Source organism: Scomber japonicus, chromosome 23 (assembly GCF_027409825.1).
Source record: "Scomber japonicus isolate fScoJap1 chromosome 23, fScoJap1.pri, whole genome shotgun sequence".
In the NCBI taxonomy this organism is placed as follows: Eukaryota; Metazoa; Chordata; class Actinopteri; order Scombriformes; family Scombridae; genus Scomber; species Scomber japonicus.
The window spans coordinates 3,215,771-3,240,479 of NC_070600.1; the positions used below are offsets into that span (position 1 = coordinate 3,215,771).

General features: G+C 37.6%; 3 protein-coding genes across 3 annotated transcripts; 2 read left to right on the plus strand and 1 right to left on the minus strand.

Moving 5' to 3' along the window:
• Positions 1–1,344: 1,344 nt before the first annotated feature.
• Positions 1,345–3,612, plus strand: b2m (beta-2-microglobulin). The gene is made up of 4 exons (XM_053313900.1): positions 1,345–1,502; positions 2,429–2,704; positions 3,060–3,095; positions 3,232–3,612. The coding sequence occupies exons 1-3, from the start codon at positions 1,439–1,441 to the stop codon at positions 3,071–3,073; spliced, it is 354 nt and encodes a 117-aa protein (XP_053169875.1). The 5' UTR covers positions 1,345–1,438; the 3' UTR covers positions 3,074–3,095; positions 3,232–3,612.
• Positions 3,613–8,040: 4,428 nt separating this feature from the next.
• Positions 8,041–19,196, plus strand: hspa14 (heat shock protein 14). The gene is made up of 14 exons (XM_053313890.1): positions 8,041–8,148; positions 10,022–10,102; positions 11,456–11,538; positions 11,870–11,918; positions 12,142–12,247; positions 12,327–12,417; positions 12,519–12,623; positions 13,779–13,940; positions 15,524–15,679; positions 16,756–16,858; positions 17,013–17,228; positions 17,329–17,493; positions 18,238–18,305; positions 18,382–19,196. Exons 1-14 carry the CDS (start codon positions 8,092–8,094, stop codon positions 18,458–18,460), a joined length of 1,521 nt encoding a protein of 506 aa, XP_053169865.1. The 5' UTR covers positions 8,041–8,091; the 3' UTR covers positions 18,461–19,196.
• A 729-nt stretch (positions 19,197–19,925) lies between these two features.
• Positions 19,926–22,477, minus strand: prl2 (prolactin 2). Its single transcript, XM_053313893.1, has 5 exons — positions 22,456–22,477; positions 21,982–22,169; positions 21,408–21,515; positions 20,945–21,124; positions 19,926–20,229 (listed from the first exon to the last, which is right to left on the minus strand). The coding sequence occupies exons 1-5, from the start codon at positions 22,475–22,477 to the stop codon at positions 20,038–20,040; spliced, it is 690 nt and encodes a 229-aa protein (XP_053169868.1). The 3' UTR covers positions 19,926–20,037.
• Positions 22,478–24,709: the final 2,232 nt, after the last annotated feature.

Here is a 24,709-nt window from a genome sequence, read left to right on the forward strand (position 1 = left end):
AATTAATAAAGGAGAGGATGAGGATGAGGAAGAGGATGGTACCAGCCTTGTTTGGCAACTAATCACCTGCCTCCTGACTAGAGGTGGTCATGGAGAAAAGAGCATAGGTAGGAAACTCAGGAGCAGGGTTAGGGTTAATGAGGCCCGTCCATTGTACAGTGTTTTTAGTGAGCTGAAGAGCTCCTTTAGAGACAGACTTGTAATTCCAAGGTGCTCTTCAGAAAGATTTAGAAGGTCCTTTATACCTGATGCAGTTACCTTTTTTAATGAACGCTGTTGTTGAATGATTTGATGTTGATGTGGTGCCTTGTACTTATCTTGCACTGCCTGAGTCTTATATGTTTCTTTCCTGTATGTCGTCTGTCTTTGTGTAAGGGTGATGTTCAGTTTCACCTCTAGGGGATTAATAAAGTACCTCTTTTCTTATTGTATTTGATCTAATCTTATTTTAGGATGCAGAATGCCCCACGAAAGTCAAATCACCTCTATAAAACACTGCAACCAAACACTTTTTAGCCTTTTACTGCATATTCACAGACAGACAGAGTCTTTGCTTTAATATTAGATGAAAATTGTTGTGGAGAGTTGTTTCTGTCTTCTTTAACTTAGTAAGTCATGATAATAAAATACAGAGCAAATACAACAATGTTTGGTTTCAGTTTTGTTTTAAAGCTCCCCCACTCTCTCTCCCTTATTTTCTAACCAGATATTAGGGCTTTTTCACGTTTGTCTGGACAAACACATACATACATGATTTGTGATCGGGCAGATGAAACTATAGACTCCATCTTGCAATGGGTGGCGGTCTCACCAATTAATGTACCAATGGGGTTTTAAGTGGGGAAGACTGCTGATTTGTGTTGACTTGTTCCACAGAGTAGGTTAGTCATACTGCATTTAGGATTGCTATATTGTTGTTATCAAATGTTTTAGACTGTTTTGTGACAGTTGTTTTATTATTCTATTTTAACAGTTTTACATTAGACACAAGCAGAAGGACAGTGAAAACAGCTGTAGTGGGTTTCTTTTTCATTGTCATATTTGAGTAAAGGATCAGAATACCATTGCTGGTGTCAAGAATGCCATGACTTGACTTATGTACAACATATGTACATATGACATGACATTGGGGGCAAGTTATATCTTATGATCAAGCATTTAATTAGTCTCATGAGAGTGGTGAATGTGGGTTTTCAGGGAGTTTCCACAAACATTCTCTGTCCATAATAAACCAAACCTGTTTAGTCTTATTTTACCCAGCAACAGTGTGATATAAATTAATGATTGGCTGGTGTGATGTAGTGGGCAGTCTTAGAGCACTGGTTTATCTGGCTCTGCTCTACACTTTCACTTCATTTTAGATCTCTGAACAAAGTGGACGGACGCATCCTTCAACCTCCTACATTACAAAACTAAAATACAAAAGAACTGAACAAACATGAAGACCATTTTGTGTCTTGCATCTCTGATGGCTGTCTACTGTGCAGTGGACTCCAAATACTGTAAGTCATGTTTTTGATCTACCTGGTATAATTTAACTAATGCCATTTCATTCAAGAATACCACAAACTGCATATCGAGTGAAATGTCCTTTATTTATTATGATTACAAGTAAACTAAATCACAGATTAATTGGATGTCTGCTGTTTTTAATATCCAACATGGATAATATATTTAACATATAGAAACAAAGGCAGGCAATAAAAAAGGTAATCTGTTAAAAAGCCCAAGAGGCAAATTTACAAGTCAAATGTAAAGGAGGAAACTTATAAAACATGTCTGTCGTGTTTTGAATTCAGTGGAATTCCCCTCAACAATGTAGATTTTGTTTCGATTTCCTGTCATGCCCACTCTATAGTGAGAGCTCCCTCTAGTTGTCATTCAGAGGGTGAATTTCTAAATCATCAGTAAAATAAATTCTTCAGTAAAATAAAGTAATAACATCTAATTGTGAGAGACAGTAAGACTTTTCTTCATTGTTCAGTCAGCTAATGTTAATATTATTATTTTCCCATTTTCTTTTTGAAGTTCACTTGACTTGTATTTGCATAAATGGATGAGGATGACAAGTGCATAAAAGGCCACAACTAGCCTACAGAACCACTTCTTGCTTCTTGTCTTATATTCTCGAAGCATGTATGACCAGAATTCTTTGAAAACATATCCGTTTGGTGGTTTGATAGTGACATTGAAGAGCAAAATGTAGTGAAGGCCATAGCAGATTATTCATATTATTTTCCTACTCATCAAACCGAATTCAGTTACCTCTCTATATCATATAGAACATTTTGAAGCTTACTTATTGAAGCTCATTGAAGTGCCCATTTCAGGCTGCTGCTCATACAAATACTGTTGTTTGTAAAGTTTTATCAGGCACACTGTAATTCATGGTAGATTGATATCATTACCTTCTCCATGTTGCGTATAGCTCCACCCAAGGTTCAGGTGTACAGCAGCAGTCCAGGAGAGTTTGGGCAGGACAACACCCTGATCTGCCATGTTAGTGGCTTCCACCCACCTGACATCAACATCCAGCTGATGAAGAATGGAGAGGAAATATCTGGTGCCAAGCAGACTGACCTGGCCTTCAAACAGGACTGGCACTTCCATCTGACCAAGAGTGTGTCCTTCAAACCCATGAGTGGAGAGAAGTACAGCTGCCAGGTCACTCATGGGTCGAACCTCATGAAACACTATGCCTGGGGTGAGTTATGAGATGCCAAAATGTGTGTGTAATGCTCACATAACCCGTGCCTGGCAAAAGGCAGGAACAAACTTAAGAGAAATGTGGGTGGAGAAGGAATGGCTGTCATAAATTGAAACCATCTTAAATTGATACGATATACTTTATTGTCCACTCAGGGAAATTTGTCTTGGACTCAAGCTGATACATAAATAAATGACCTCAAACACATAGAACATCCACATAATGCACACGCCACTCATTGCATGTACCCCCACACAAGTACAACAAGGAGCATATTAATGAGGTCAATGCAGATCTTTCTTCACCAGTTTGTGTGTAAAAACTGCTCTATGCTATTTCCTTTTCTTAACAGAGCCAAACATGTAATTTTCAGCGGAGCCCAAACTTGGTGAGTTTACCTCTTCATTACTTTAACTGAAACTACTCCATCACTCTCCACCAGTAATGTCACATTTGATTGTCACAGCAGAAGCTGATTTGTTTTCTGTTGCATTGTGCTTTCATGTCATTTTCTCTGTCCACAGTGATGGCCTCAGCTACAGCAGCACTTACTCTTCACACCTTTAATCAACAAAATGACAGGCTCTACAGGAGATTCTCACTTTTCTTTTAACAGAAACAACTAGCAATATCACATTTAGGAGGATGTACATTTTCATTTCATTTGAGAAAATACTTGGGCTGCAGGGTGTTTAGCTGTTTTTAATATAGCCGTGTGTTGCTTAGATTACTTGCCTATAAAGTTATTTTAATGACTTAAACTGTTTTTTCTAACTACATGATATTTGATTAGATAAATATATGTATGGGGTGTTTTTATTGATGAGGTGGAAGCATGTTTTAAAATGTTGACTTGTATTTGAATGTATAATTGACTTCTACAAAATAAATACCTCTTAATAATTGCTCAATGTTTCATTTTTAAAATACAACCCTCTTCAGGCAAAGACTGACAACACTACTTCAGGGATCCATTTCAGGTAGATAAAGAACTCCCATACATACATATCACTAGGTAGTCTAATGCTGATTCTGTAGCTGCCTTGTGAAATCTTAATTTCATGCAAACTGCATGAAGTGAATATTAAGCATGAACAGTAATATAATATGACTAATATCATTGGTGTTATTTTAAGAATGTAATAAAGCTTATTTACAGTATATAGCACTACACAACTTAAATTGTGTTACAAAGTGCCTTCCATATAGGAAAAACAAAATTACAACAAATCACCACATTACAGGTTTGGAGAATACCATAAAATAAAACACAAAAAAATAAAAATAAAATGATTATAAACGCAGTAAAATAAATGAAACATAGTGGAATTTGAAACATAAAACTGTGGCTTACATCAAGATTAAGGCATTTAAAAAAAAAAAAAAAAAAGTTTATGAAATAACTTAAAAGACTCGATTCTGCAGACCTTCCAGAGCTGAGGAGTCCTGACTGTCTGTTCATTGTGTGACATTTTGCAAAATACAGGGGGGAGAAAATGCAAATATGTTATTTAGCACACGCATTGTGATTTAACAAACCTTGATGGTAACTGTCTATAAATAATAAGTTTGAAGGTCAGGTATTAACTGGCTACACACTGTGAATTGATGACATCTGTTACTGTGGAGAGGAGGAGACAGGCACAATGACAGAATACACACAGGAGGACAGAGTGGAATATTTTTGGTGTCATAAATACACCCATACAGTGTTTTCTGGTAATATTTCTTTGCTATAACTCAATACATTTGTTAACCTCTCCACTAGAACTTCTAATTACATGGGATCACATTTCATTTTGTGCTTGTGAGATTTCTGCTTGTCCAAACTCTCCATGAAGACACAATTTAAATATTGCTCTGTGCACCCTGTTGTCATTTGCACAGTTACTCTTCATAGATCACTGGCAAAATGCATTCTAAGAGATTGCACTTTTGTGCTATCTGTTGCACTGCACATGCAATTTAGTACCCTTTTTTTGGGATCTTAGTAAATCAAGCCATATGTGCACAATGAACTCTGGGTTGATGACGTAAAATGGTTCAAGAAGCAACTATGCTGTTTTAGGTTGTGATTTCCAGTCTAAAGGAAACAAGGAAAGTGATGTCCTCACAGCTCCTGATGCGTTTGATGCATTTTGTCAACCACAGCTGTTAAAATAGCTAACGTGTATATGAAATCAGATTTGTGTCTTTATCATCAAACAAAAATAAGAATTTGAGAGAGAATAAAACAATGTCATCTCAAAGGTAAAATGTATGACTTACAACCAAATTATCTGTGTAATTGTGTGAAATATTAGTCTTTTACCTTTCTGATAATATATTATTTTGTTCACAGTTTTATCTGCTTTTCTCTTGCTGGTCAGACTTTATGCTGCCACCTCCCTGCTTGTGCTCCTTGCTACACTTTTTCTACAGTTTACAGCAGAGAATGTATTTATTTACTTGTGACAACACCGGTGTTACCTTTGATACAAAACATAGATATTATATTGGCTTTAATGTTACATTTTCAGTTTAGATCCCCTCAGAGGACAACCATCACTTAAAACCAGAACTATTTTACAGATTCTGTCTCTGCCATTAGAAACCAATTATCTGAGCCTGACCAACTCAGTCTGCTAAAATAGCTAAAATAGCAGACATCAAGCAGATCAAGGAGCAGACACATCTCATCTACTGCCATCCCATCGTTTGAGCTTGTGACAGCATCATCTGTGGCTTTCTATGTTGTGTACCATTTTGTTTGAATTATAAATGATATTTGTGATGAGGATGCTTTCATAAACTTTGTCAGATATATGTTGTGCAGGTTATATGTATGTATGTCAGGTCAAATGTAAAGTGCATGTGCATCATTATTGTAATTCAATTGACATTTATAGTATAAATTCTTACATTGTGGTTAATTAAAAATGTGTATGATGATGCCGTAAGCCATAGTTACTTTGTCATAGCTCTAACTCTAAAACGTTTGCATTGTTTATATATTTTGTTGTGTTTTGTTATTTTTTCAGTTTCACTCTTGATTCATGAAACTACTTATTGTATGGAATTTGGCTTGCTGTTAAATTGTGTTGTCACATAATGATAAAAGTACAGTAAAGCTATTGCAGTTAAAGTCAATATGTATGAAGTCATAGTGTACTTTGTTAAAACATCAATAGTAAAACTTGATGATCACAACTAATGATGTTCCATAACTTAAGTTGGACGAACAAAGACCACATGTCATCTACCAAGGCAATCCCACTCTTTCTCCTACCTTTTTCTCCCTCTCTCTCTCTCTTTTTATAAAGAGTCCTCCTGCTAAATAAATAATACCTAAATTTGTACTATCCATTTCTCTGAGAGACTAGAGCATCCCCATGCAGCACACACTAATTTAGGAATACACCTTATACTAGCGCGGTTGCTGTAACCTTGATAACCTGTCTGCCAGAGTTTATCAATAAACTATGACCCAGTTGGGTTTTAAGAAATTCTGTAGTCCTCGTGTATGGAAAAGAACAGAATTTAACACTGACAAGGAAAATGAAGCAGAGCAACAACTTGAATCTCTAGATCTGACTGAAATTAACAATGTGTCTTCCGGAGGACACTTATTCCACTCCTCAGTTTACTGCTTACAGTTTATAATAACAGAAGCATATTTGAAACATCTCTAGATAATGTCTGATCAAAGTAAGGAAAATGTGGCTGTATTAATAGGACTTCTTAGGACAGCATTTTTGCACAGGGTTATTAAAAAACATTATTTCGTTTAGATATTCATATTTTTACTCAATGATAGGTTAAGAAGAATTGAGAAAGATAATATGTTTTGGATTTATGAAAATCATTATCATTACACTTTTGTATAAATGAGGAGTATGATATTTTGTATATAGTCATTTTGAAGAGTTGATTATGACACTTTGTATATATGGCATTTATTGTGGTTTGTATGTAAGGTAAACTGAAGCAACCTCAGACGCTGTCATGAAGAACATTGCATTGAGGCTCACACTATCTGCATGTCATTGTCTGTGTGCTCTCAAGGTAGAAAATTGTATTCCAATTGCTAACACATGTAGCTGTTTCAGAGGTCTGGATCCATATGCGGAAAAATATAAACTGATTTCAAAGTGGTCCAATGCCACATGTCAACAAAGTAACTTTTCCAGAATTTGAGTCACAGAATGGTTAATACAATATTATGGTAAATGGACTGTACTTATATAGCGCTTTTCTGGTTGTTATGACCACTCAAAGCATTTTTACACTACATCTTATGAGGGGCCGTTTAGGAAATAATTCATACTTGCTCTCACATGTTACATCATACTCTCTTACAAACACTAGTATAGTCACGCACACATACTATCATATTCTCTTACAAACACTACTATAGTCACACACACTTACTACTATAGTTACACACACACACACACTTACTATCATACTCTCTCACATACACTACTATAATCACACACACTTACTATCATACTCTCTCACATACACTACTATAGTCACACACACTTACTATCATACTCTCTCACATACACTACTATAGTCACACACACATACTATCATACTCTCTCACATACACTACTATAGTCACACACACTTACTATCATACTCTCTCACATACACTACTATAGTCACACACACTTACTATCATACTCTCTCACATACACTATTATACTCAAAATTACTAAAACAGGAAGTCTGAAGAGCCTGCTCCTTCAGCGTACGATCGGTGTAATCTGCGGCAACACAGAGTTATAAGGAGGCTTTGCTCTCACACATTTAGCACTCCCTTTCTGGTTGATGGTTGATATTTGTAAATTTGTTTCGGGACTTGTAAAAGTGTTTCGCCGCTTGTAAAAACGTTTTGTGTCTTGTTAATTTGTTTTCTAAAATGTACATTTGTTTTGAGACTTGTAAATGTGTTATTGTAATGTAATTTTGTTTTATGATATGTAAAAATGTTCCGAAATGTAAATTTGTCTCAAGCTTTGTAAAAGTGTTTCACATATTGTAATCTTGGTTTGCACCTCCCGGCCACCGTACTATAGGCTATAATAACTCAAGTAGAAATTTGAAAGCAGCACTTTTACTCACAAAGGACAATTTTCACTGTAATATGCATTATTTTTACTTGTACTTCTAATATACATGTTATCATTAAACGATGTTAATCCGATTCAGAGTCCTGATAAAGCATATTCATAGAATATTGAAAGAATATGCTTTTATATTATACAGTCTGTAGTCATAGAATATGCTTTTGTTCTGAAAATACTACAGGAAATGTCGCTAAAAACGGAACTAGTGGATCCTGAGCGGAAGACGAGCCGCGTGGTGCGGCACCCTGTGTTGTCCATTGATTTTTCAGCATGGCTGCGATCGGAGTTCATTTCGGTCATACATGCGCCTGTGTGGCAATATACAAGGTGAGTCGGCCACAGTTCAGTTGTCTGATTTCTACGAGAGTGGTGGATTTTAATTCCCAAATCCAGCGGAAATAGCATCGGTTGTTAGCTGCTAACAAGCGACAACCTCCTTATGGTGAATAGCCTAAGCGTGAAGTCGGTTGATATATGACCACCCCCCCAAAGTCTAAATACAGTTGTAGATTTCTATTTGGATACTTAAAATTGCAAGCAAAGCACTAGCTGGTAACGTTCTTAACGAAAAGTAGGCATATATTCAATGTTTCAAAGCAATTTATAATGGAACCTGCAGCAAAGGTTTGCTTGGATGATTGACTTGTAATCTTTTCTATATTGTTCCATAGTGTTCCACGGGTCAGTGTGAATTTCCCTAGGAGAGAAGTTGGACAGCCTGTTGTCAATCAGCATGACAGCATGATGAATTATAGCCGCTAAGCCGCACAAAATGCTGCAGATGCTTGCTATTAATATTACAGTGTAAATATTGATGCTTGCTATTAATTGAAACGGCTTGAGATTTTCCATTCCTTATTATTCACTAGTGTTTAATCAACAGAACATTAATCGCCAAACAGTTTTAATGAAAGTGAATCATTTAAGTTAAACATAATTAAAAAATGTTAAAGGTTTGCCTTTTGCAGCTTCTCTGAAGTGAGGATTACTGCTTTTTTCATTATTGACAGGAAGATGACATCTGAACATCGTCAGCAAACGTTATGGCTGGCATTTCATTTCCATGACTGACTCTAGTAGGACTGCACAGTCACACTGCACTATACTTTTGCTAGGTGATGCTGTACACTGGTTTACGCTGTGGGGGCCAGTAAAAGGTTTAGATACACCTATTCATTAAATGTGTTTTCTTTACTGTAGAACTGTAGCCTACACTGTAGAACTCAAGTCATCTTATCTATGAAATAAGGCATATGGAATCATGAAGGGAACACAAAAGTGTTAAACAAACATTTTTCATGTTTTAGTTTGCTTTGGTGACAGCTTTGTACACTCTTGATAATATCTTAACCAACCTTATTAGATAGTTGCCTTGAATGCTTTTCCAACAGTCTTGAAGGAGTTCCTTCATGGACTCTATGGTCCAGCTCCTCCCAAACCATCTCAATTGAGTTTGGGTAGGGATGGATATTGATACCAATGCCATGATTGATTCTGCCTGTTGGTCCAATTCTTTATTGATTCCCTTATCGGGGGGGGGGGGGGGTTGCATTGCTGATCACAACTTGCCATGATAGCTTCGACTGCCGCACAACAGCTTTGACTGCCCATGTATTGCTGTGTTCTACAATGGGTTCTCCAGACGACTGTGGGTGGTCCAACAGGCAACCTGAATCTTGTATTGATGACAATGGGGCTACTTTTTCCTCCCCTGCTAAGGGAGCTGTGCCTTTCTGGAGTGTCTGTGCACCCCACCTGCATGTTCCCATTGCTCCAACCTCCTTCCCCTTAATTGATGTAGGTCGAGAAAGAGGTTGTAGCAGGTACACAATAGAATAAGTAGTTATCATAGAACTCTCTAATTTCAATGAGTATGTGCGAAGTTCTCTAACCACAGGCTGGCTGTTTTTATTTTCTGTTGCATAGCTTTAAATGGAAGTGGATGCACTAGTGCTTTATATTGAGTGGTTTCTACTTCCTGATAGGATAAACCAGTAGTGACACCTGTGTAAGAGGTCCACACTTATTCATAGAATTCACTATTTTTGGTACGCTTCAGTTGCAGACTTATCAATAGCAATGTAGTATGTAGCCCAGGACTGATGTCTTTCTAATACAATGTTCTTTGACAATCCACGTCATCTTCACATACAGCCAAAACCATGTGATCTTTTGAAACTGAAATGTGTGTTTTGTGCAGGATGGCCGGGCTGATGTGGTGGCTAATGATGCAGGAGACAGGGTGACTCCAGCTGTGGTGGCGTACAGAGACACTGAACAGGTGCAACATATGCTTCACTTCTCTTCTGTTGATGGACTTAGTTGTTCTATAGCCTGCTTGCTTCACATTGGTAATTTACCCAAGAAACATCAACATGAATCCTAAACAGAACCATCTAATAAGCAATACTAAACCAGCCAGTCTTTCAGGGTTATATCTGAGGAGAAAGCATCCATGTACACCAAGAAGACAAAATAGATGGTTGACAACTGGCTCGAAAAGGCTTGCTCGGTAGCTAGGAACAACAGTATACCAAACAAAAACCCTGAGTTTCCCCATTTACTGTACACTGTTAATTTCCTTTTTATCGACCTCAACTGGGCTGGCTGCAACAGTACATAAAATAGACATGTAGAAAAACAGAGCATAACATACTTTATCCAAATGAGAAAAATGCAGTTCTCCAGCTATAGTACAGAAAAAATCATACCAGGTAGGCCATTTCCTTTATTTGGAGAAAGTTTGTGTAAAACCTATCCTTTTTTATTCATACCCACATACGTGCACATACAGTACATACAGTAAGTTCAGATTCAGATTTTCTTGAGGCTCTTTGCCTCAATATATTCAATTTGAAATGAAATAGTGGATAGTAGATTAAAGTGGAAAGTCTAAGCTTTAATTTTATAGGGTTTCATCAGTATAGAAAGAACGGTGTGAAGCACACATACCAAAGAATGGAAAAAATGTGGAACAAATACTTGTTTTCTTATTTCAGGGGGAAAAAATCAAAGGAGAAAACATTTATATTTGAAAATAATGACTATATAATAAATAGTCATTATAAATTCCCCTTAGTTTTGTGTTATTTTGCCCCATGATCTGCTCATGTTGTGTACGTATTCTTATTTCAATTCAGTAAATCAAATGTTGAGTACAGTGGTAAGATAGTTTCTATCTTAGGAAGAGTCGACAATCATATGGAACCTGAAAACAGCCATCAACATAACAACCATAGACTACAAATGTCTCCTTTTTATTTAACTTAAGCACATGAACACGCATCTTGTCATACACCTTAGCTTGTTGAACAAGCCACCAAACTTCTGCAACATCAGTCAGCTGACTAGCTCATTAATTAAATATTAAACAGCTTGTTAAAAATGACAATGTCTTAGATCTCTATTTGGTTGTTTTTGGAGGTGTGTTGTTCTTTTAAACAGATAGTATTAATAAATTACTCTAGTTGTTTAATAATAATGAGTGTAGTTGTTGTCAACTTAAGCACTTCACCATGTTCACTGTCTTCTGCTCTGCTCTGTGTGTAGAGCATAAACACACAGCTCTTTTACAGAGCTGTGTGTATATCTGTTTATTGCCAGTCTGCTATTGACTGATTTTTATCTTCTGCAGATTGTAGGTATTGCAGCAAAGCAAGGACGGGTTCGCAATGCTGCCAACACAGTTGTCAAAGTGAAACAAGTGCTGGGAAGAAGGTGACATATTTCATACTGTCTTACTTGCATATTTTAAAACCATTTTTCTTGTTATCTTAGCCCACTTGTTGAATATTACAAAACAAAGTAATTTGTCAGTATGGAGCAAATAGTGTTCACAAACAAAATAAGATAATAATGCACCTGATGAAATTGGGGAGTACTACTTTGTTGTAGGAGAGTAATGGCACACAAGATTCAAGGTTTGGTGTGCACCTCGGTTTTTTGGGTCATGGTTCGGTACAATTTCGGTATAGCAACAAAAAAACAAAACAAAATGAGCTATTCAGAGGGACTCATATTTTCTGTTTCTGTTTTTTTTAATGGGCAGCTTTGGTGATCCAGAGACACAAACTCACAAAACAGAGACCAAGTGTCAGGTGAATTTCTTTTGTTAACAAATCCAAAACTTTGTTGTCTGTATTTCTTTTAACATTCAAAATCTGCCCTTTGTTTTCCTTCATTTACATTAGTTTTTCTCATGCTGTTGATATAATTGTAGAGTTTTCTTGATGACTTACAAGTTTTGTCTGAACCTAAAGCAACCATCTCTACTGGTAAAAACAATGAATCCTATATCTGAGCAGTGAGTGCTATGTTCAGGTGGTAAACAGAGGAGAGAAGATCTATTATGAGATTACAGCAGGAGAACAACCAGAATATGTTGCTCCAGAGGATGTTGCAAAACTCATCTTCAACAAAATGAAAGGTAGTCTGTCAAAAACACACATACTGATTCATACTGCATAAGTAAACAGTAAGTTGAGTGATCATTCTTGTTTTCACAGAAACTGCTCAGTCTGCTCTGGGATCTGATGTCACTGATGCTGTCATCACCGTCCCTTTTGAGTTTGCAAATGCTCAGAAGCGTGCTCTGAGGTACACTACTTACTATTACTACAATTACTATTTTCTTGTGAGACAAGGAAATCTATCCAGTTACACCTTTTAATTAAGTCTACCTCTGCTTTTTTATGCAGGGCAGCAGCTGAAGCTGCAGGGTTCCATGTCCTGAGGCTGATCCATGAGCCTGCTGCTGCTCTATTGGCCTATAACATTGGACAGGACTGTTCTTCTGGAAAGAGGTACAGCACCAATCCTCATCAGAACCTTTAACAATGATGCTGCATGCAGAAAATGAAGAGCAACGTGTCCTGATATAATTGAGGGATAGATGTGCTTTTACTCAGCTCATTCTCACTCATCTCATTAAAGGGAACATATCAAGGTGTAAAAATAAGTATTCATCATTTTTGTTGTACTTAAAATTTCTATACGAATGGGATTTACAAGTGGTCTAGAACTGTTTTAAAGAGTCACAAAAAGATAAGGAGAAAAACCCTTTAACCAAAATCCTGTTCACCACGTAATCATCATCATGGTGCAGCAACTTCTACATTGCAGTAGTTGCTAGGAAATCTACTCATTCTGTAAGCTGCCTCTGTGTCTCTGCAGGTCTCTCTCCAGTATTATGTTGTGTTGCAGCTGACAATGTTAACATCACATGTAGGCTATAATATTCTCTCTAATATGTCTGTGACAGTAACGTGGGCGCGACTAATATTAGTCATGGAGTGCTTTGCTTTAGAAAGTTTGTTAGCATGTAAATTTATGTAAAAGCGTTCCTTTTTTACTTCTGTCACACTGTGTCAATGTAATAATCTTTACCATTAATTTTATTGGCATTTTTTATGCTAATGATAGGATTTCATGACCGAGCACCTACTCTGAAATAGGTGACATTCAGCAGGCTGAAATATGATTTACAAATATTGTTAGTGAAGTGCCAGACCTCACAGAACAAAAGACAGAGTTTAAGGATAAAAATGTGAAAATGTTCTTGCATGAGACCAGATTAAATAAAATTCCTCTTATTGTTGATGTACTGTGATAGCTTTTATTATACTCACCTTGAGTTCTTTGCCTGGTTGACTCTCTCTCTGTGTGCAGCATAAACACTGTGAACCACAAGGCTCTTTCATACAGAAATCCCACATCATTGCCATAAAGAAGGTCTCTTATTAAGCTTTTTTAAAACAACTCTTTACAAAGAAGAGTAATTTAACAATGTAAACCACATGAAAAATGCCGTAAAGAGTGTGATGTGCCCTACTATCATCCCATCATATGATTAGCTGTATGATTTTGTGTTTTTGGTATACTTATTTATATTATTTCCACCTTTTTTTTAATTGACTGATGTTGACATCTATTAATCATGCTTATGTATGTGTTGACAGCCATGTCCTGGTGTATAAACTGGGTGGGACATCTCTGAGTGTGACAGTGCTGCAGGTCAATGGAGGAATGTTCCGGGTTCTCAACACCCACACTGACCACAGCTTTGGAGGAGAGAGCTTCACACAGGCCTTGGCCCAGCACCTTGCTGCTGAGTTCAAACGGTAGCTCCTCAGTAGCTCACTGCTGCTCCTCAAAGATCTCCTTACATTTAGTAACTCCATGTTCAAATGGTGCACTGTTAAACTTAGGAATGACTTCACTATGATACACAGTACTGTGCAAAGGGCATTAAAAGTAAAGTGAGGATGAATAGTTTTTATTCATTGGTAAAAAGTTCAGTTAACAAGAAACCTAAATCAATCAATTGTTATCAATCAATCAAACTTTACTTATATAGCGCCAAATCACAACAAAGTCATCTCAAGGCACTTTACACATAGAGCAGGTCTAAACCGTACTCTTAAGGTTTTAATTTTAGGGACCCAGCATTCCCACATGCAAGCACTTGGCGACTCAAAGTGGGCAGCCATCTGCCTCGACTGGTTGGGGTAGAGAGGAGAGAAAGGAAGGATAGAGGAGAGAAGAACATTGAAAATCAACATTGAAGCTAGTAGGTCCAGGACTGGAATCTGTCATCCGGACGTCTACAGGCCCAGATTACCTGTGAGACAAGAAAGCACAGACAACTCGGGGGAAGAAGTTTAGGTTATTGAGTGCATTAGTGGTACGTGAATGTTAATGGATATAGATGGATAGAGAGAGAAGGCGAGAGGAGCTCAGTGCATCATGGGAGTGGGAGTCCCCTAGCAGTCTAAGCCTATAGCAGCATAAACTAGAAGCTGGTCCAGGACAAGTCTGGCTGGCCCTAACTATACGCTTTATCAAAAAGGAAAGTTTTAAGCCTACTCTTAAATGTAGAGAGGGGGGTTGAGCATAGCTCAACTGGTAGAGCGCCCGCCCCATGTGTTGAGGCTATAGTCCTCGTTGCAGGCGATCCCGGTTCAAATCCTGAGCCGAGCGGTCTTATCCTGCATGTCATTCCCCCTCTCTCTGCCTCCTGTTTCCTGTCTATCTCCACTGTCCTGTACATTAAAGGCAAAAAAGCCCAAAAAAATATACTTTAAAAAAAAAAAAAAAAATGTAGAGAGGGTTCTGCCCCCCGGACCGAATCTGGAAGATGGTTCCACAGGAGAGGAGCCTGATAACTGAAGGCTCTGCCTCCCATTCTACTAGAGATACTAGGAACCACAAGTAGGCCTGTATGCTGGGAGTGCAGTGTTCTGCATAGTACAGTAGCTATACATTTATGTCGTATTAGTTATATCCAGTAGATCTAAAAGTCAATTTGTTTAAAAAGTAACAAATTAACATAGCCAATTAGATAACATCAAAATGTTGTATGACTAAATCATTAAGGTCGAAATTTAGCTGGCTACCTCATTTATTCGCCTTCATTACAGAGCACATCCTTTTCTTTGCATGCCTCTGTTTGTTGCTGAGCATATGATGTCACTGCTTCTGGGCTGCTTTTGCACTTATTACACTTTGCTACAAATTAACTATGACTCACGAAGATAGGTTTCAGAACTTCCATGAATTTGAATTTAATTGTAAGTAATTTTTTTTTGTTTTGCTTTTTTTAACAACATGCTGTTTGCTTTACACAGTAATCTACTAGTAATGTGTACACCCAGTGTTTGCTGTGTTAGCATCCTCATGTTTATTCTTTATGTTTGTGGTGCAGCACTTTTAAACATGATGTAAGCTGTAATGCTCGGGCAATGCTGAAGCTGATGAACGGTGCAGACATGGCCAAGCACTCCCTGTCCTCATTGGGATCAGCCAACTGCTTTGTTGATTCCCTGCATGACGGCATTGACTTCGAATGCAATGTCTCAAGGTAAGCTCACAAAAGAAGACAAAAAACTAAAAGACAAGTACATGTAAGGCACAAGAAGTAAGAATATGATGAGATATTGAAAGTACTAAATGTGTTCAGAACAGGCTGCTGCATGGAATTGAAGCATACATCTGAGTTTTGTTACAATTGGTGTTAAAACTTATCAGAACTTGTAATTCAGAAACCATAGATAACAGGGATCAAAGTAAGAAGATCACAATTTTTTTCTTAAAAAAACAAAACAAAAAAACGTATTAGCTGTGGAACACAGAAGTGGGTCTCCAAAATGAAGTAGATGTTGCAAATGACATGCTGGTGAGAGCGGAGGAAGAGCCAAGAGATTGGCTTTCAAGGTATGAATTTAAAAGGTCCACATGTATGTGGCTTATCATGTGACAATTTCTATTCTCCATACTCACCCTGAAATTCTTTTATTTCCACGGAATGTTACATGACCGTGTTTTCAGACATTTACTCATTGTGCTCTTGTACTTAGCTACACAAATGCTTTATGTCTATTTTGACAGCATCAGTACTTTTAGGATTTTTCAAATGAAATCTCTTGGGATGGCTTATCATTAGGATTTTTAAAAGCATTTTTTATTTACTACTACTCGTGTTGATACTCCTTATCGGCTCAGTTCTTTATCAACACTCTAATCAGTTCTTTTCAACAGATTAGAAAATATTTAAAAAAAATGTATTTTCAAAAAGAATAATTCCAAACAGGACTGATAGTTTACCATTTTTGGGGATTGCCCTTCTGGAATTGTAGTTCCACTGCCTTCCCATTGTCCCTTTGTCTCCTTTACTGCTCTTCCTACACTGTAGACTGCCCCCCATTTTACTTTCCATTCATGTATATGTGACACAGAACTAATAAAACTAAACTAGCATAATAGGAAAGGCAGAAATTAAGTGCTCAAGGAATAGTGTTAGGAGATTGCTGTGTGTGCATACATCTTGATGTGCATTAATCTTCTTTCATCCATATATTTGAGGCTAATTCGTGGACAAAGTCAGGATGGGTAAATGGTTATAACCAACATGACAGCTTCATTGTGGTATTTTCTTAGAGCTCGATTTGAGCTGCTCTGCTCCTCACTCTTCAACAAGAACATTCAGCCAATCAGACTGTTGCTGGACAAGGCAGGACTCTCCACCAGTGACATTAACAAGGTATGGCATATGAGATATTTTTAAACCCACATGTCCTTACTTTGAATTGAAATTATCCAACTGCAATTACAGTTGTTGTAATAATGGGGATGAGCAGTGAACACAGCATGAACCTTAACATATAGCAGCATTTCATTTGATTAATGCCTTTCAGGTGGTCCTTTGTGGAGGTTCAGCCAGGATCCCTCGTCTGCAGCAGATGGTCCGTGAAATGTTTCCTGATGTGGAACTTCTCAGCTCAGCACCTCCTGATGAGGTCATTGCTGTGGGAGCAGCCCTTGAGGCTGGCTTATTGGTTGGCAGAGATGGCATTGCACCTGAGGAAGAGGCAGTCACAGTGGATGTTTCTGCCTCTGACATACTAGTGAAGGTACACTTTCAGCATGTACTTGAATATCAATAGTTTGATTCTATTTACAGATCTAAAGAGTTATTAATATCTCCTAATGTGTGATGTGTGGATGTTCCAGGAGGTTGATGAATCTGGAGCTGAGGTGTTCACTGTTGTCCTCCCATCTGGAACGCCCCTCCCTGCTCGCAGACATCACATTTTAAATGGATTAGGGAAATTATCTTCCCTCTGTCTGGAGATTTACCAGAGATTTGTTTCTGCGCAGCCAGAAAAGCTAGCAAAGGTACAGAAAAACATGAACACTCCATCGGATGTTAAACACCCATCAACATACATTTTATTACACTCCCCTCCAGCTGGCTGAGACAAAAAAAAACTGAATATTTGATATTTCAGCAAATCCATTTATGCATTACCAGTATATTTAAAAGACATGTTTACATTATTTTTTACTGTAAAGAAAGATGTATAAAAAGTTGTTTAAAATTGAATTTTAGCTTGTTGGACAAATTGTACAGTGTAAAGAAAAAAACTGATACCAGGTATTCCAGGCTGAACATGATCTGTACATGGTACCAGCCTGCTCACTGTGTTTACATGTTAGAAACTCTCCAGTGTAAAACAGATTAAGCATGCATATCATTCTTCCTAAGTAGTATTTGTCCTCCAAACAAGGATTTCATTTGACAGATTTAGCATATTTTCACATATGATGCAATGTTTTACTTTACTGTGTATTTTGTTTCTTGGACTTTTCTTTGTACTTTACACCATGTAACAGTGAAAGGTTCACTGGAGTTTGCTTTCTTAATCTTTTTCTTCTTGTGGACTTAAGGCAAGTATTGTATGCACAATGGCCTGTTAAAAAACATGGTGTGAATCCCCTAGACCAAAACAGATAATTTTATTGGCATGATCTGTGCTGTAAATCTGCATGATATGGCCCTTTAAACTATTCAGTCACTGGGGAAATGGTGCAGTTAAATAAACATTTATCTTCGTTTGTGTGTATGTGTGCAATGTACAGATTATCTTGCGAGACCTGCAGCCCAAAGAGGAGAATCATGACATTGACACCGTGGTGACCATGAAAAGGTATCAGCCCTTCTGCGATCATTTCATGGGTGACCTGATGTGACAGCTTTTTTACCATTATTTCTGTATGTTGCAGGGATGGCACGGTCCATGTTTCCTGTGTAGATCAGAGCACCGGAACGTCACAGGTCATCACCATAGCAGCTACATCATGAAACCACTGATCTGAAGTTCAAATCACACACCAGCACACATTCGGTTTTTATGTTGGTTTTTATACTTTTCACTCAATAAACATCATCAAATGTAATAGATATGTGCTCAGCCTCACTGCATATATTCTGTAAAAAACTGGATTAAAGGAGAATACTTTGATAACTATTTTAAGAACCAATTTATGAACCTCTAAAAACTGAGTCCTCTAATTTGCCAGCAGTTTTAATGCTGCTCCGAATCACACAGGATTATTAAATTGTCTGTATTTTAGCATTTACACAGAAGTTCAGTCAAATTGTTGTTTAGCAGAAACACATTAAAGGCTTTCATGTTGACCTTGTAATGAATAGATATTGATTTGTCATCTTGTAAATTGGATCTGGAGGAGTATGACTGTTGAAAAAAGAAGAAGAATTTTGAGGCTTTGCTAATTTTCTATTGGACTGTCAATGGAGCTGCGTGTTAGGTAGTAGAAATATACACATGGGGCGCGCAGGTGGTCGAGTGGTTAGAGCGCATACCATATACGCAGTCGACCCCGGTTCGAATCCCGATCGGAGGTCCTTTGCTGCATGTCACACCCCCCTCTCTCTCCCATGTTTCCTGTCTATCTACAGATAAATAAAGGCGTCTATGCCAAAAAAACCTTTAAAAGAAATATACACATATGGACACATGCCCCAAGTATTTCAAGTAAAATGTACCATTTAAATAAATGCAGATTTCTACACATTATGTACTTCAAGGATCTTGTCTGTAAGTCTAGAATTCAAGATAACTGCAATGTCAAGTCTGCATAGCAGTTGCAGAAGGGGAGTGATTATTAATAGGAGATTTCTCATATTCATTTATGTTGCATTAAACTGCATAGTATAGCCAATACAATATTCACATGTCCATATTTATATTGAAAGAGTAATCAGTGGTTTTGATTGTTCCTCTTGTCCATATTGGCCATGAGGTGATCTTTGATCACAAGACTACAATAAAAACATGAGACTTTGATCTCTGTAACTATTTCAATGTGCATATGGACAAGTGAGTACTGTATTATGACAGACTGGAAAAATGTAAATCTACCTGGAAACAACTGGTCCTCAGGGCATCAGCAGAGCATCATGGGTGATTGTTTCATTGATCATGATGCTCACATAATGACCAGTTGACTAGTTATTTCTTATCTGTAGAAATGACACAAAAAAACCATTGCATCCATGGTCCTTAAAATGTTTTATATGGTATTACTATAATTAAACAGGAAATACATTAAACATGAGTCTGTCATAGCATGTAGTACACTCATTCCATCCTGTTTATACTGAACTCATTTTTTGTTTGTCTTTAAAGGCAACACAGTGTCCACACTATATAATATCAGGCATGAAGGCGGACTGAGTCTTTGGGTTCCAGTAGCACTTCATTCGTGATAGAAGTGAACATGCGTGCTTATCAGTTAACCATCCCATACCCTGCAGATAGAAAACACAACAGAAACTACAGCTTTATCCATGTTGTTTCTAACTAAACCATCTCCACTCCAATGTATTTATTTCTGGAAGCTCAAGACAGGCTCCCTTTAGCATCCATGCTCTGGAACAATACGACACTTAAGAATCTTCAGGTAGTTCTGGACCTTGTTGGAGTCTCTGCGAAAGCAGTAGAGGAGGTCATAGTCTTTCATCTGCCGCCACTCAGCACTGTCAGATGGCAATAAAGCCTCAGGAGAAGCCAGGCTGCTGACAGAGTTACTTATTCCCAGCATCTGCATCTGGATCAGAGGTCACACACACATATCAGCTTTACACAATTACAACAAACCCATTTATAACTGTGTATTTTGAGTATACACAGATCCTGAATGGGTACATACAACCTGTAATCCCATATGGCTCACCCTATCCATTTCTAAAAGACAAATGTTTTGAAGAGATATTTTTGCTTTTGTATTATTATTTAATCCATGTCAGTAGTGTACAATTCCAAGCCACAGTTAACACAAATTATACACTATAATTTGGGTAATTGGCACATGTCCCATGACTATCCTCTAGCATAGCGCCACTCACACTCTCAATGATAGCTAGTTGACTGTGCACTACTCATTAGATTTATTGTAAGACATGTTGAAAATGGATATGAACATTTATTGTAATTAGTACACAATTCTCTGGTAACTTCAGGTAAATTTGTTTTATGTTAAGTTCTATTGTTGTTGTCTCATGTTTGTATTTTTGTAGTTTTCTGTTCTGCTCTAAAAAATGTGTACTGTGATATAAGGACAATGTTTCATTCTCATTTACTATGAATATGAAGCCTGTCAAGAAACTGCATCCCTGAAAGCTAAATTACACAGCGTGTACAAAAGTGCGGTGTTATAGAATTATGTTGCAACTTAGGTCTCAATAGTCTTGTTGAGCTACAGGGCTCAAGTAAAATACATCCCTCCTAATTTCATTTTGGCATTCATATGAGACACACACTACCTTCTCAGCCACTTTCTCTACGCCTTTTCGTAGTTCATGCACCATGTCACTCATCTCAAGAGCTTTATTGGAGCTGAAGTTGTTGAAATCATGGTGGTGAGTCATGCTCTGGTGGAAATGCCAAAGAGGATCCCTCCAAGCCAACAGAAGCCTCAGAATCACCTCAGTCAGCTCCTCTCTCTACAGTGAACACAGGGCAGGTTGATGCAAAAATGTGTGGTATGGCTGAAATGTGCCATTGATAGTTTGGTAAATGTGGGATGTAAAAGCCACAACAGAAAGATAATGTAAATAGTGCGTAAATAATCAGAAAAACACCTATGTATACAGAATGTAACAATATGAAGTAGTTGAACCATTATAAAAAACATGTTAGAGAAATTTAAAAGAATGAGAAAACACTACATTCTTACTGTAGACAGTGCATCAATGACAGGAAATAGCTTTATAAAGGTTAATTCACCGCCATTCTCTGAGCATTCTCCTTGCCATTTGGAGTAAGGATGCTGGAGGTGTGACAGTTGCGACTGACCCGGCCGATTTGATTCTTACTGGGCAGGAAGTACTGCTCCTGATATGACAAACAAGAAGAAAGAATATCAGAGGTCAGGTGTCATCTAAATGTCAATGGAGGATAGAGTACAAAGGTGATGAATGAAATAGAATTGCCTGCTGTTTGAAATAATAGCAAATGGATAGGTCTGCTCTATATTGAATTTATTAGAAAAGAAGCATTTTTATAATAAACTACTCAGCTAGCCTCTGCATTTACTGCTAATCCGGTGACCACCAACAACACCAACAGATTGCTGAATCTGAATATATATGTGTGTGTATACATATGTATATGTATATATATATACTACAGGCCCACACACATAGATAGATAGATAGATAGATAGATCTGTTGGATATAATAGCTGCAATAGTCCATGTAACACATTTAGTGGTAAGTTTTAACAAAATGAAATCCAATGTATTTTCTCTAAACATCATTTAGAAAAGCATTGCCATACAAATTGCATAAATAGACTTACAAATTCGGAGTGAAGGTCATTTGAAATGCCATGCATCCTGGCTGAGTGTTGGATGACCCGGTCAAATAGGTTGGCCAGGGAGAGGACATGGCACACAGGTTGGGCATTGGTACAGATTGGAGCTGCATCTACACTGGTTAGTCTGCTGCAGAACAACAGACAGACCAACAGCACCCACACGACAGGCACTAGGAGAGACCAAAGACAAAGGAAATAACAGAGAAACAAACAAAACTACATTGCTGCATTGACAAAAACATATATAAAACACAAGTCTCTGAAGCACATTGTGTTCTAAAGAAACTGATAAAACTGAGGTCATGCCCTCAAAAAAAGTTTGTTTTGAATAATAATTGAAGAGATAAAATCATAATGGACTAGTGAATAGGAAGAAAACAGTATGACACGCAGAAAGGGGACAGACAGTGCTTCTTTCAGACCATTCATGCAAAGTTCTGTTGCTGAAATAGCTACCTGATCTGATGTTTCCAGGCATCCTGCAGGGTGTGGAGGAGCTCCTGTCTCAGAGGAGAGGGTGCAGAGGCTTTTGTATTCAAAGACCCCTGCAGCTTTATGTGAGAGTCCCTCACTGACCACTTCCCTCATACACTTAAATATCAAACAGAGAGGGGAGGGGGGCAGAAAAGCATTTACTATGACTATTAACTACTTTCCTGTGAGTCAGGAGTAAGACCATCAATGTGAATTAACTTTGGGGTTATCAAAAATGGATATTGATGCCTACTTCAATGTTCCAAAGTTCATAAGTCAAGAAAAACGTTTTTGTTCAAAGCAATTGATATAAAACATTGTATTTAAAACTATATTTTTAACCTAATAATCAACCCCAGACCATTTGAAAGTCTTGTTCTCAGTCTTTCTCACCCAACCTGGAAAACTTTACAGCCAGTTTTATTTGTTATAGTGTACTGTCCTCCTGGCCCCATGCCCAATTTTTGTCTGACTTCTCAGAGTTTTATCAAATTAGTCCTCAGTACAGATGAAGTAATTATAGTAGGTGACTTTAAAATTCATGTGGACGCTGATAATGATAGCTTTAGTACCACATTTATTTCATTATTAGATTCAATTGACTTCTCTCAAAATGTGAATGAACCCACTCACTATCATAACCACACCCTCGACCTTGTTGTGACATATGATATTGAAATTGAACATTTAATAGTTAATGATAGTTAATAGTTAATAGTCAATGATAAACCGGGCTGTGGTAGAGACGTTTGGAAATGACATCATCCAGATCAGAGGTTAGTAGGTCAACCTACAGACCCCGGATGTTGATAACATGCCACCAAGGGAATTATACAATAATACAATTATATATTTCATTTCATATAGTTTATTTTTCATTTAGATTTTTTCCTGAAGTGATGTGCAATGCGTTTTCGGCGACTCCAGTACAATATCAGATTATCAGTTGCAGCTGCCCCTCGTTTTCAAACTGTAATATTTGCCAAAAAATCAGCAGAGATGGGAAGTAACGAAGTATGTAATTCATTATTTTACTTAAGAAGATTTTCCAAGTATCTGTACTTGAGTATTTATTTTTCTGATTACTTTTTACCTTTCATCCCTATATTTTAACACAAATATCTATACTTTCTACTTCTTACATTGTCAAAACAGGCTTGTTACTTTTAACCTCAGTGACTTTATAAAAATAAGACATGATGTACAAATCAATCAATCTTTTTTAAATAACGCCAAATCACAACAAAAGTCATCTCAAGGCACTTAACATCAGGCTACTCATCAGGTTTAATTTTAAAGAGACCCAACATTCCCACATGATCAAGCACTTGGCAACAGTTCATCTACGAAATATTGCAAAAATCAGGCACATACTGTCTCAAAATGACTTCTAGGCTGGATTATTGTGATTCATTATTATCAGGATGCCATAACAAGTCGTTAAAGACTCTCCAGCTGGTCCAGAATGCAGCTGCACACGTTCTGACATAAACTAGAAAGAGAGATCATATTACTCCCATTTTAGCTTCCTGTAAAACCCGGAATAGAAATCAAAATCCTTCACCTCACTTTCAAACCTTTTAATGGTCAGGCTTCATCATATCTTAAGAGCTCATGGTACCTTGTGAACCTACTCAAACACTGTGCTCCCATCTTCCAGATTTGGTCCGGAGGGCAGACACACTCTCTATGTTTAAGAGTAGGTTTAAAACTTTCCTTTTTGATAAAGCTTATCGTTAGGGCCAGCCAGGCTTATCCTGGACCCCCCCTCCTCCTTCCCCAGTCTCCCTCTCAACCCCAGCTGCCTGAGGCAGATTTCCCTTATTCTGACTGTAATCTTACCTCATCTTTTATGACTCAATCATGCATTTGTCATGGTGTGTGTGGGGGTTTGTTTGTTTTTTTGGCGAGTAAAGGAGATATTCTGAAGTAACCTAAGGTGGTCTGCAAGAGCAATGACATCATCAGCCTAGGACGTCATTACAGCAATGTGTCATGTCCTGTCTGGTCAACACATTTTGGTTGTTTACACATTAGGTTTACTCAGCAGACATCCCCAGTAACACAGCCCCCCAGGTTAAGAAACAATGAAAAGGTCACTTAGAGTGCTCTATATGAGAGGTTTATATGAGCTAGCAGTTCAAGAATGTCATCTATCCACACACATAAATATATATGTGTATATTTCTCTCTCTCTCTGTCTTTCTCAGTATATGTATATATATAAAAAGTGCAA